The 13669-nt window shown below is 35.8% G+C and overlaps 1 protein-coding gene across 4 annotated transcripts; it reads left to right on the top strand.

The window, feature by feature from the left end:
• The first annotated feature begins 4893 nt into the window (after positions 1 to 4893).
• LOC133862911 (SNF2 domain-containing protein CLASSY 1-like) lies at positions 4894 to 12646 on the top strand. 4 transcript variants are annotated; one of them, XM_062298830.1, is made up of 8 exons: positions 4894 to 5158; positions 5524 to 5688; positions 5802 to 5927; positions 6013 to 6130; positions 6803 to 7053; positions 7872 to 9272; positions 9544 to 9690; positions 10391 to 12646. In XM_062298830.1, exons 4-8 carry the CDS (start codon positions 6079 to 6081, stop codon positions 12323 to 12325), a joined length of 3786 nt encoding a protein of 1261 aa, XP_062154814.1. In that variant the 5' UTR covers positions 4894 to 5158; positions 5524 to 5688; positions 5802 to 5927; positions 6013 to 6078; the 3' UTR covers positions 12326 to 12646. The 4 variants fall into 4 exon arrangements, with proteins under 4 accessions (XP_062154814.1, XP_062154811.1, XP_062154812.1 ...); XM_062298827.1 differs by having other exon boundaries at positions 5516 to 5688; XM_062298828.1 differs by lacking the exon at positions 5524 to 5688.
• Positions 12647 to 13669: the final 1023 nt, after the last annotated feature.

The following is a 13669-nucleotide window of genomic DNA, read 5'->3' as shown; positions in this document are numbered from 1 at the left end:
CGAACAAGTACAAGAATTGACTGAACGGCTAGAATGTCAAGAACCCCAATCCTATTGTTGTACTACTTTTGAATGCATAATTATGGTTGAAAATTCTTAAATTATCAATTATCCTAAAAAGTAAAGTATGATAAATTTAATCATTTAATTAATATTTTAACACTTATTCTCACATGTGAGATCAAACAACACGTTGAATATTTTAATTTAAAATTGGATAAATTGTGGGGTTAAGTTTTAAACTCAAGATCTCATTTATGATGTAAATCATATTAAATCATCAATTATTTAAAAAGCTTAAACTAATATAAAATAATAAATTTAATCATTTAATTAATATTTTTATCAAAACTGTCAACATGCATGGTAATACATTCTTTAAATAAGCACTTTGTTGCCCAGCTTTTAATGGGACTACTTTCTCCTGTGGGTCTATTATATTTTTCTTTATCCATTTCTTGAGCCATATCAACTTAATTATAACCATTGATTCTCATCTCGTGTGATGTTTGTGAACAGCTAGCATGCAGTACTGTGGCTAATTGGCTAAACATCCAAATCCTGTCTTTGATCACTTGACAAAAATCGGTTATCCCATTGAAGATGTAGTATATATTGCCGATTAAATTTCATTTTTTGAATATTACTTGATTTTGAAGTTCAAAAGATCCCGAGATGTTCCAGCAACTGCTATTCCTTGGTGCAAAATCTGTCCAGGAATCAAAACAAATGGGCTCCGCAACCTTCTCTTTGTAGGCTGTCCGAATTTTATTTTTGGGCTCGGTCTTTGATGCATGCGATTAACACCACTTTTGAAAGCTTGGGCTAAAAATTGTTAACACTGGCCAAGTTTGCGCCAGGTCCTATAAGAACATGTAATAGATCCGGATTAGGACCCATGTAAATACTGTTGCAGCCCAGGCCCGGATGCTGGCATAATGTCCGTCGTCGGGGAAGAAATATTGTTCATGGGCAAGCGGTTGGTACTTGCTAGTGACAAATATCAATCATATCAGCATGCAACTATATCCACCTATGCCGAACCAAAGAAATGGGTGATCTTCTCTCCCTTTTTTTTTTTTTTTTTTTTTTTTTTTTTTTTTTTTTTTTGAGATTTGTCCTAAGTAGATCTCCTTCGGACAATGATAAAGATCTCCCACGATAGCATTTTTTTGAGACTTTTTTTTTTTTTTTTTAACAGGTTGTGTACTTATTTGTTATTTCTGTTTGTATTGTTTGACTCTCGTCCAAATAAATAAATAAACCGGCAATTGAATCGGTGGTAGTAGCGCAATAAATTATGTTGTGAGCACGAAGGTTTGTGACTTTGTGCTCCTATCAATCTTAGTGGCAGTCCAATTGTCAAAAAAGCTAAGGAAACCGGCCAAGTATATATAAAATAAGAGAAATACTACACATACTCTAATGTCTCAAGTTCTCACTTCATGATGTGATAATAAAAATCACTATTGAATGTTAAATGCACTTTTATTTGTTAGTTCATCCGGTAATTTTTACTGTTACATAAGTGAGTGAGCACTTGAAAGTACATGTAACACTTCTCCAAAAGTAATGGGTATTATTCTCCAATTGTTATTAGTGAGGTAAGGTTTTGACAGACTTACTGTTTTGGCTCCCACGACAGATTTCTCGCTTCCCTACTCCTTGCCTAGATCTCTATAATTTGTACTAAAGCTATACAAGCGAGCGGTTATTAACTCCTATTAATTATTATCCTCATATGTATATGGGAACTTGGTTTTGACATTGGGTATAGAGTTTAGTTTAGGTTTTTTCTGTACTCTCCAAGGACATTGATGATGGTTCCACAACATTGTTATTCCAATGTGAGATGCCATTAGGAAAGCCGACATGAATTACACGAAAAGTTTCAGAGAGAGTGGTGGGCACTTGAGTTTTATGGGAGACAACACGGAAAGATTCAAGAAAGGAGAGGTGATGTGGTTGGCCTTCACAAGCTAGCACGTGCAGGTTTCCTGTCTTTGAATTGGATTTCGGGTGGGGGAAACTTGTATGGGTGGGCTCGGGTACACTGATCTACCCGAATCTAGCTAGTTACTTTCTCTGACAGGCTAAATTTGGATGAGGAAGACATGGCTAAATTTGAAGCTGCCAAGGAGCTCTTGACTCATGTTTCATCTGCTGAAGTTTATGCGGTTTAGGCGATGACTTAATTGATTGGAATTGGATGGATGCTCATGCTTTGATTTACATTTGAATAATTGCCCTTTATATTTTGTATGTTTGTATTTTTTGAATGATCATTTCATTATTAGGTGTTTCGATTTTTTATTATTATTTTTGTTAATTTTAAGTTGGAACGAGGAATCAAGATATAAATTTCATTTAAAATACTAACATAAAAAAATAATAATAAAAAAGCTCAAAATATTTTCAAAATCGTTTAAAATAGACCTTAATAGAAGCCAAAAAAACTAAATGGGCTTAAAAGCCCATTACCTAATATGCATATTGCGGTTAATAATCACATTAAATAACCGTGCAAATAGCGATTAGTAAGCGCATGTCGCATATGCCGATATGCAGTTATTGTCAATAAACGCATTTCGCATGTACATGATGTACAACCCTAATTTGTACCCCTCTTTTGTCTATAGATACTTTTATATCCAGTTATAGATCCAAATGCAGTGTTTCCCGTGCCTTTATTGTTGCGTACCTACCTTTCTGGACATCGTGTTAATGTTCCACTCCAATGGCTTCAATTCAGCCATCACCTGTGCTCTCTCTCTCTCTCTTGTTGTAGTTTTCAATTTTCTTTGTTGCTACGGGTATATTCGCCTTTGAACTGCCCCTACAAATCGTCGTTTAAGGTGGCCATTTTCTTAGCCGAAAAGCCAAGAATCCAATGAGTTGTGCCATTCATTTGACCCATTCCTAACGTTTTTTTTTTAACCATGTTGGTTGAGTTTTTGTTAGGCTGCCTTACAGTAAGGGTTGCTACAGGTATATTCGCATTTGAACTGCCCCTACAAACCGCTGTTTAAGGTGGCCATTTTCTTAGTCGGAGGGCCAAGAATCCAATGAGTTGTGCCATTCATTCTGATGTAGGACAGAATTTATTAATATTTTTAATGAAAACAAAAATAGAAAAGATGTTCAAAATAATACTGAAGCAGCACCGTTTAATTAGAAGCTTACCTATTCGCAGACAATGGAAATACAAAAGGAAAGACTTGATCGTCAAGCTAAGACTTTATGTTTTTTTCTTTACTAGGACTAGATTTGCTAGTAGCTTTATTTCTTTCCTTACTAGGATTGGATTTGTTTTATTTCTTTTCATTTTAGAATAAGTTTTACTTTTACTACTAGAATAAGGTTTGCTATTGCTATTAGGAAAGGTTTACTTTTACTACTAGAGATAGGTTTACTTTTTCCACAAGTATTTCTCTTCTATAAATTGGCTTGCTTATTATGTAAAACTCAGAATCAATTGAATTGTTATAAAATCAGAGAATTCTCTCTCAAATACTCTGCGGAGTTTTATCTTTCTTTTAACCTGCGGGCTTGTTTTATCTTTTGGGATAGAAGACGAAGACTCTTCTCCTTGCAGAATCGAAGACGCTGTTCTTTGATTAGTTACCTTAGCCTTACTCATATATATATATATATATATATATATATATATATATATCATTTTTTGATGTATTTTTCCCTTCCCTCTTTCCTTGTATTTGCTTCTTTTTTTTCTTTTTTAACAGTATAAACCTTATTCAACAAAAAGCTAATCCCGAAATAGACAGAATCAAGGGCCAAATCTAATAAAAGAACCCGTGGGAAAGAAACAAATTTCCAGATCACAACTGCACTTACTATCCAATTTTGAGAAGCATCTCATGATTCTCATCAACATTACCAACTAGAAGTTACCCAAAATTAGCTGAAAACATTAATGGCAAAAAAACACATTTATGTGCAACATATGAGTAAACTTGTCAAATTTGGTTGGACGAAATTTTATTTATTATTATAGTATGTTAAATTACAATTTGTTTTTTAAAGTACACGTACATGTTTAAAAAAATTATAATAATCACGTAATACGTTAATATTATTAAAACTACATGTGAGAATCAAATATATGTTAATTTAATAAGCCGAACTGAATAAATTTTTTTCCAACCTATTTGAAAGATTAATCGCTTGTGATTTAGTGGTTCATTATTTTAGAGAGAGAAATGATATTTTGTCACCCAAAGACATAATTAATTAATTATTTAAAAAAAAAAAAACACAAAATCAAACCCCTACCTATTTACATAATTTTGTAATTTTTTATTTTTAATAAAAAATAAATAAATCAAGTAAATAATTGTGTCATTGGTCACAAGATGAAGATATCATCTCTTTTAGAAGATGGGAGAGTAAGAGTAGGAGCTACTCTTTATATTTATTTAATATTAATTGATACTATGTATTTTAAATAATTTTATATGTTAAAAATTATTTAAAAAAAATTAAAAGTATTAACTACTTAAAATTCCATGTCAGTAAGTATTAAATAAATGTAATAAATGAACGTTATAATTACTGGGAGACTTAAATGGGCTCAAAGGCTTCGTTTGGCTCAAAGGTCGGAAAAGCATTTGACTATAAGGTTCACAACCGAATATTTTGTCCCAGTCACGAACTCACACGCTCAGACATCACTCCGATGGTCCCACCCAACTACCTCAGACAATTAATCAGAGCCGTTAATCCACACAGAATTCCTGTTCTACCCTCTTCATTTCCACATATCTACCCCACCTGCCCTTAACCGCGAGTGTTCCAAAGTCTCAACTACCACTTTTTGCTCATGCAAAAGCACGAACCTCAAGAATTTCAGACTGCCCCAGTAATAATAGATAAATCAGTTTTATAGATTTCTACGCTGTACTGTCCTTGTCTCTCGTTACTCCCTCACTCTGTTATTTACTCACTCTCTCTCTCTCTCTCTCTCTCTCTTGCATCACTTCTTTGCCCAATACATACCCAGCTTCAGTCATAGTGAGATTGTGTTTTTTCCCTTTAAGACTTGACCGTTATCTGATTTCCAAGCACCAAACTCGCCGGAATCTGACTTTCATTTCAGACCCAGATTTTGTTTTTCTCAGGGAAATTCACCTCAACTCTGGTATTTGATGTCTTTTCTTGGGTCTTCCTGGAATTGTATTAGCTTCTGCTCTGTCGACACTGTTTGGATAAAAAAAATCGTCTAAATTGATTGATTCTCATACTGTTGTACATGTTTTGTGTGATTAACCATACTTTGATACTTCTGGGTATTTATCATAACATGCATTTTTTTCCATTTGAAGTAAATTTACTCTGTTTTGATCCGTATGAGTTGATTAACCAACGTTGCTATCTAAAACGCCATTTATGACTTGGGGGGTCTCTGTCTAATGATGTGCTCGTTATTATTTTCTTTGTTTTCTGCGGAAAAGGAATAACCTTTTTTTATTAGTAAGATAAAAAAGTGTTGTTGAAGGTTTTCAGGGAAAGTTAGTGGCTCACGAGTAGATTCTGGAGCCAGGGCTCTGAATGCATTATTGTCTTTTCGGTGGTGCGAATCTTTTAAGCCTTTACCTTTTCTTTTTTCTCCCTTTTGGTACTGCGATGAGAAGGGAGGTGGGGAACAGTGGGTCCATGCTATTAAATTAGGTTGGATGTTCTTATAATTCTTATATTTGATTAGTAAGGCTCTTCTGAAATTGAACGAAGTTAATAATTGCTATTAATATGATGTGATATGAAGCTTGTTGTGCTTCATGCAGAATAGTGATAGGTTTTCTAATACATAGCCTTCCTGCAAACCAATCCTGTAAAAGAAGAACCAGTCATCACATTACTACTTGGGAACCTATGAACCCTTGTCCTTTGTACAACTGGCTCAAATTTCTGTAAGCATTGGGATCTTGTTCGAATTTTGCACCTCGTTCGATTAAACTTGGGTTTGAAATGCGCCGAATTGTCTATTTAATGCAGATATGTGACTTTGTACCTATGATTGTGGGGATTATTGAAAGGGTTGAGCCTGTTAGCTAGTCAACAATGATGAAGAGAAGGCATCTGCATCAATCCAAACATCCATTTGATGCTTACCGTAAGCATTACCTCCTCCTTCTTGTTCTTTTATTTTATTTTACTGTTGATAAGTTGTATACTATTTCTTCTTTTTCTTTTGAATTGAAACTTATATATATTGTCTTCAGCTTTTGATTTCTGGTTAGATGAGGATTCAGTTGCCATGTTTGAACCATTAGGTAGGTATTGCCATTTTTGCATCATGAGTTGGAAGACTGTTTATACCTATCTATACCAAAAAAGGAACCTGTTCTGAGTGTGATGTAGTCCTGAAACATGGTGAGAAGTCACTGGGCACTTGAAAGCCCTACATTTGTTTTTTTGGTTGTGGGAGGGGGATCAAAAAATTCGTTTTATTTTTTATTTTGCTCCATGATGTTAATAACTTTACCACTAGTAAAGACAGCTGTGACAGGGTTATAAGCTCTAATTGTTGGAGTAAGATGGAGTTATCAAATACGTTGGAGAATGTAATGAATCATAAGAAATTAGTCCTTCTTGAACCATGACTTTGATTGCTATAAGTTAACAGGATGACAGGATGTGTTCATTTCAGTTGATACAATTTTATTTTATTTTTTTAATGGAATTTCTCCGGTTATTGAATACCAGAGATTTTTCTGTTGGAGTTCTGTGAATATTCTTAAACCTCTTCCAATTCTTAAGAACATACTGTTTTTTCATCTGACAGCTTTTGAAGCTCTATTGTATGGCTCATGGGAAGCGGTGGAGCTCATCAGAATCATGAATGGGACTATGGTCATGCATTTCATGGATAATCAGTACATAATTGAGGAGAAAAGTCCCTTCTCAAACCTTCGTATACGGTCAAGGCAAGCTACTTTATCTGACTGCACCTGCTATCTGAGACCCGGCATTGACATATGTGTGCTTTCAGCATCTCAACATGCAAAAATTTCAGATGAGGAAAACCCGGAGCCTGTAAGTCACCTTTTTATTAGTCTTTTTAACCTGGATTTCTCTGCCACAGCTTCAACTGGCAATATTGACAGCCCAAATGTTTTGACATGCTGTGTGTGTGTGTGCATGCGTTCGTGTTGGGCATACATAGTATATTTATATTTATTTACTTATTCCTCATGTGTCAGACCTACTGACAATATCAAGCCGATATTGTTTTTGCAAGTCCCAAGTTACAAGTCCACTTTTTGTAGTGTTGTGTGTGGGGTTGTGTTTTGGTACCCCTATAAAATGCGTAGCTTTTTGCTTATGTCTGCAATGATACTTCAGTACCGTGGTTTATTTTATTTTTCAAAGTTATTCTTTGTTGACTTGTTGAAATTATGTTTTGAAAACTCCCTCCCCCTTCTCTTCTTTGTACTTCTAAATATTTTTACAATTAGACTGAGTTCTAAATTATTTTCTTTTACTTCACAGCTTTTAGCAATTTTATGTGATTTTAGTAAGTCTATGTTCCTTGGTATTGTAACACATTCTGGTGCTAGATTGATACCTTAGAAGTTACTTCTACCCATTTCACTATTGAGGTTAAACAAAAGGAAAAGAAAAAGGCTTAGGTGCTCTTTTGAGCTCTAAGAGAAGGGGAATGCGACTACGGAACTCATATGTCCTAATACCAAAGGTTCTTCCCGTGCATGTGAAAATGCATTTTACTTTCTTGACTGATTGTCCCTTCACTTTTCTAGCGTGCTCAGCTTGCATATGACTCTTATTTCTTTACATATTACTTGGCTTGTTTTGTTACACGTTTGATTAGCAGATTTCTCTTTCTAATTTAGGTGTGGCTTGATGCTAGAATAAGTTCTATTGAGAGGAAGCCTCATGAATATCAATGCTCATGCCAGATATATGTTAACTTCTATGTTAACCAAGGCCCTCTAGGTTCAGAGACAGGAACACTTAGTAAAGAAGCTAGCATAGTAGGAATTGATAAAATTTCCATCCTCCAAAGGCTTGAGCGTGTTCCTTGTGAAGATCGGCACTATCGCTGGGCTTACTCTGAGGACTGCTCTGAGTTGCCCAAAACTAAATTGTTTCTGGGGAAATTCGTATCTGAGCTTTCATGGTTGCTTGTTGCATCAGTTTTTAAGCAGATTGCTTTTGACATAAGATCAGTGAAAAACAAGATTGTCTATCAGATTTTGGGAGCTGATGATGACAGCTGTACATTAGACTCTGGTAATTACTTAAATGCTGTAAATTTTAGAGTAGAAAATGATATCTTACTACCCACCGTAGTAAAATTTTTTCCGGCAGATGCCATTGAGGCAGGTCCAGCTTGTGAAATGCAAGAAGCTGGATCACCATTTTATGATCCCATGGACTTGCGACGTTCCAAACGTCGAAATGTACAACCTGAGCGCTTTCTTGGCTGTGATAGTGTGTCAGAGATAGATGTTGGCTTTGTCCGAACCAGGCCATACAAGATAGAACAATGGAAAGATGACGAAATGTTATTACCACTAGCATGCCTGTTCGGTCCGCATGCAAGCTGTTCAGAAGAGCAAAATGAGGTTGAACAAAAGACCTTTTCCCGGAGTAAAAATCCCTGTCAAGATCTAATAGTCTGCAAACGTAAGGGTAAATCAAGGGAGGTAAAATCGAGTGTAGCTAGTCAAATAGAAAATAAAACTCAACTTGCTATTGTTCCTCTGCCGGATGAAAGTGATCCAATAGTCTTTGAACGCTATCGCCATCTTGCCAAAAGTCGCGGAAATTATGAAGATGATATCACTGAAATTTCCTCCAAGTATTATTACATTGATAGTGCCCCTAAAGCACAGAGAAATAAAATTTCTGGCTTGGAAGATATGGATTTTGAAGGTGGATGCGAAGGAAAAGCTTCTGAGAGAGAAGTCCAAAGAAAAAGATATCGCTCTGTATATACCAAAAGGGATAATCTTAGTGAAGAAAGAACGTATCAGAAGAGATCCTTGAATGTAGGTGCGTACAAAGATATGATAAATTCATTCTTGAAGAACATGGATACAACAGTCAAGAAAGAAGAGCCGCAGATCATTGACCAGTGGAAAAAATGCAAGGAAACAAATAGCTTGGACCAAAGCACGGAGTTGGAACCACCCCCAGATGAGGATGAGGGAGAGATCTCAGAGACTGAAATGTTGTGGAAAGAAATGGAACTAGCCATGACATCAAGTTATCTTTTTGAAGACGATGAGGTATAGACTCTTAACCTGTTATCAGGATCAAAGTCTCTATTTATTTGATCCTCAGTTAATAAGTTTCTCTCTCTCTCTCTCTCTCTCTCTCTCTCTCTCTCTGTTACCTAGTTAACAACATAATCTGGAAACTCTTGTGGAGCAATGAGAAAATGGTTTAAAGAAGAAGGGATGTTTGAAATTTTTAAACGCATGCTTACCTCAATCTTTTGTAGTCTTAATTGGATCTGCATCTATTAACGCTCATTCTGTCTGGTAAAATGATTTTCAGGGCTCAAACGCTGGAATGTCCATTGGGATCATGAAAAAATTAAGTCAAAGTTGCCAGCATGAATACAAATTGGATGAAGAAATTGGAATTCTGTGCTGTAGATGTGGCTATGTGAGCTCTGAGATAAGAGATGTTTCAGCACCCTTTGTAAGTTTGGAACTCATAAATGCAATTTTTTTCTTTGACTTTTTCTAATCTTGCCTCCTCTTTGTTTTTTCCTGCCCTCCATCTAGAGGGCAGGACGTCTTTGATACCCTTCTGCTGTTACATGTGCTGAATATGCAGGGGAGAAAATGTTTAGTTATTGTGAAACCTATCATTTCCTTTGCAGGCTATCCATTTGTCTTGGAAAATTACGTAAACACCTCCGAGTGGGGGCCAAATTATTTGATCAGGTTTATCAATGATGTTAAATGTTAATTAAGGAATTAAATTCACCCATTCCTATCAGTTTAAGCTTTTAGAATAAGTGGCGATCTAACATGTATCAGGATGTATGACTCATAATATGATTGGACCGGAGGTATTACCAGCGCTGATAATTGATTTAATCACCAAATTTTTACCGGACTAAGCTTTTAGGATAATGGGTGATTTAACATGGTATTAGAGTAGAAGCCATGAATTTGAATCCTGACTCCCAATGTTTACCTTCCATTTCAATTACAATATTTCATGTGTTTTCCGCTTAAGCTTTTAAGATAAGTGGTAGTTTGACACATGACAATGATCTCCTTCATGGTAAAATAAATGTCGGGTTCAAACCCTTGTACATTCATCATTTTTAGTTATTCTGCAGTGATGGCGTTGTTTCACTAGATACCTAATTACTTGTTTATTTCTCCAGATGCAACACACAAGCTGGAACACAGATGAGAAGCAATGCAATGAAAAAGATTCAGTGCATAAGCCGGATGAAGATGAGGATTTGCAAGTTCTCTGTCGTCAAGCCTCTGCTGATGTGCCATTATCAGAAGAAAATGAGAACGTGTGGGCCTTAATCCCTGAACTTCGAGTGAAATTACACCTCCACCAAAAAAAAGCTTATGAATTTCTTTGGCGAAATATTGCTGGGTCTTTAGAACCGTCACTTATGAAACGAACATCCAAGAAAACAGGTGGTTGTGTTATTTCTCATACTCCTGGAGCTGGGAAAACGTTTCTCATTATTTCATTCCTTGTTAGCTATTTGAAATTGTTCCCTGGAAAACGACCCTTGGTTCTTGCTCCAAAGACTACGCTATATACCTGGTACAAGGAATGTATCAAGTGGGAAATTCCTGTTCCAGTTTATCTAATTCATGGTCGTAGAACCTACAGAGTCTTCAAGCAGAAATCGCCATCCTTTCACAAAACTGTGTCCTTTCCAGGACTTCCAAAGCCCACTGATGATGTCATGCATGTTTTGGATTGCCTAGAGAAAGTACAGAAGTGGCATGCACACCCAAGTGTTCTTGTCATGGGTTATACCTCATTTCTAGCATTAATGCGAGAAGACTCAAAGTTTGCACACAGAAGGTTTATGGCTAAAGTGTTGCGGGAAAGTCCAGGGATATTGGTACTAGATGAAGGCCACAATCCCAGAAGTACAAAATCAAGGTTGAGGAAGGTTTTGATGAAAGTTAAAACAGACCTGAGAATATTGCTTTCAGGTACATTGTTTCAGAACAATTTCTGTGAATATTTTAATACCCTCTGCTTGGCAAGACCCATGTTTATAAATGAAGTTTTGAAGGAATTAGACCCAAAATACAAGAGGCAGAAGAAAGGCACAGAAAAAGCACTCTATTTGAGAGAAGCCCGAGCAAGAAAGTTCTTTTTAGATAAGATTGCTAAAAGAATTGATTCAAACGTAGGAGAAGAGAGGAGGCAGGGTATAAAGATGTTGAGAAAAATCACAAGTGGATTTATAGATGTGTATGAAGGTGGAAGTAGTGACAGCCTTCCTGGTTTACAGATTTACACCTTATTAATGAATTCAACTGACATACAGCATGAAATTTTGGTTAAACTTCACAAGATAATGGCTGAATGCCATGGATATCCGCTGGAGTTGGAGCTTTTGATAACCCTTGGATCAATACATCCTTGGTTAGTGAAAACTACAGGCTGTGCTAACAAGTTTTTCACCATGGGGGAACTAATGGAGCTTGAAAAGTATAAGTTTGATCTGAAGAAAGGGTCAAAGGTAAGATTTGTTTTGAACCTTGTGTATCGCATTTTCAGGAAGGAGAAGGTACTGATCTTCTGCCACAACATTGCTCCTGTTAAACTGTTTTTGGAGTTATTTGAGAAATTCTTCAAGTGGCAGAGGGGTAATGAAGTGTTGGTCCTTACTGGGGATTTAGAGTTATTTGAACGTGGAAGAGTGATGGATAAATTTGAGGAACCAGGGGGGGCCTCAAGGGTACTACTTGCTTCAATCACAGCTTGTGCTGAAGGGATCAGTTTGACAGCAGCTTCTCGGGTGATATTACTGGATTCTGAATGGAACCCTTCCAAGACAAAACAGGCTATAGCTCGGGCTTTCCGGCCTGGTCAGCAGAGGGTGGTTTATGTTTATCAGCTCTTGCAAACGGGCACGCTGGAAGAAGACAAGTATCGAAGGACGACATGGAAGGAGTGGGTCTCAAGTATGATTTTTAGCGAGGCATTTGTGGAGGATCCTTCTCGCTGGCAAGCTGAAAAGATTGAAGATGATGTTTTGAGGGAAATGGTGGAGGAGGACCGAACTAAAACATTCCATATGATCATGAAGAATGAAAAGGCTTCAACAAGTTGATCAGAGGTAAAACTATCCTCCCCACCATATATATGGTAATCAAAGTGCCTTTTCTATTGGAGGCTCAGTCTCTGTGAGATGGCTTGATGCCATAATTCATGCACATCGGATCATACTGCATATGTGCATCAAGATTTATTTGCTCTCATCATCTCATGGACCACTCCTTGTATGAAACTTAGCTGAACTGCTCAAATATTGCAGACAGCCTGATGAACTCATATGTGCTTTGTTAAATCACCAGTTTTTTCAAAAGTTAAAGATCATATGAAATGATGAATTTAATCATTTAATTAATATTCGAACATGCACGTTCGATTATACCCGGGTGCTGAACCTTATCTGAGCAGTAGAATTGATGCAGTGTCAATGTGGCAGTTATGTCATGTAGATGCTTGGTTGGATATTATTGCCCCTTATGCTTCTTAAAGCACCCAACCCATCAGCAGCATGTTCTTTCATATTCTATTTATTTTTTATTCATTTTGTTTGCCAATTTTGAAGTGGTAAAATTTGTTCAATTTGGAGAGTTTGTGCATAGCCGAAGGAAATAATTAGTTGGCATTGGCTAGCCAAAGGTTATTTTGGTTATTGAAGATACAAATTTGGGTAAAAACTACCCGCATTCGGCTAGTTAATTTAAAAAATAAAAATAAAAATTGGTGAGCTACTACCGTGCTATCCAAATTCATCAAAATGTACATAAGAAAACATTTTTTACACTATCATTCTTTTTCCCCTCAATTTTTATCCAAGAATAAAGAAATCTTGGAGAAATAATATTTAAATAAAACAGTAAAAGTGGATAACTAAATATGAGAGTGTAATATAGGTGCTTCAAAAAAGTGGGCAGCCAAAAAAAAAAAAAAAAAAAAAGTAATTTAGAGATGAAATTTGTTGAGCCTGATCCAATTCAACAATTTTTTGCTAGAGAATCATTTTTTTTTTCTTCCTATTTTAGCTACCAACTTTTTCAAAATGCCTACATTTCATTCTCTATTTTAGCTATCAACTTTCACTATTTTCATAGAGAAGATAGAATTAGATTGATTTTTTTATTTGTTTATATATGGATTTGTTGTGATACAATGCTAAGCAAATTTTTGCTACGGAAAAATGAATTAGGGTCTGTTTGGGTTTACAATTTTAAAAAGTACGATTTGAAAACGTGATTTTTAAAAATTTAGTTTAGCTTTTAAAATTGTACATTTTCAAAAAAGCATACTTGCTTGCAATTTAAAAATGCAACCCCAAACTATATGTTTTTTACAATTTAATTTAAAATTACATTTTTTATCTACGACATCAGAATGCCAAACACACCTAAGTAAAATGAAACTACTT

Source organism: Alnus glutinosa, chromosome 3, assembly GCF_958979055.1.
Source record: "Alnus glutinosa chromosome 3, dhAlnGlut1.1, whole genome shotgun sequence".
NCBI lineage: Eukaryota > Viridiplantae > Streptophyta > Magnoliopsida > Fagales > Betulaceae > Alnus > Alnus glutinosa.
This window is presented reverse-complemented; position numbering and strand designations above follow the sequence as displayed.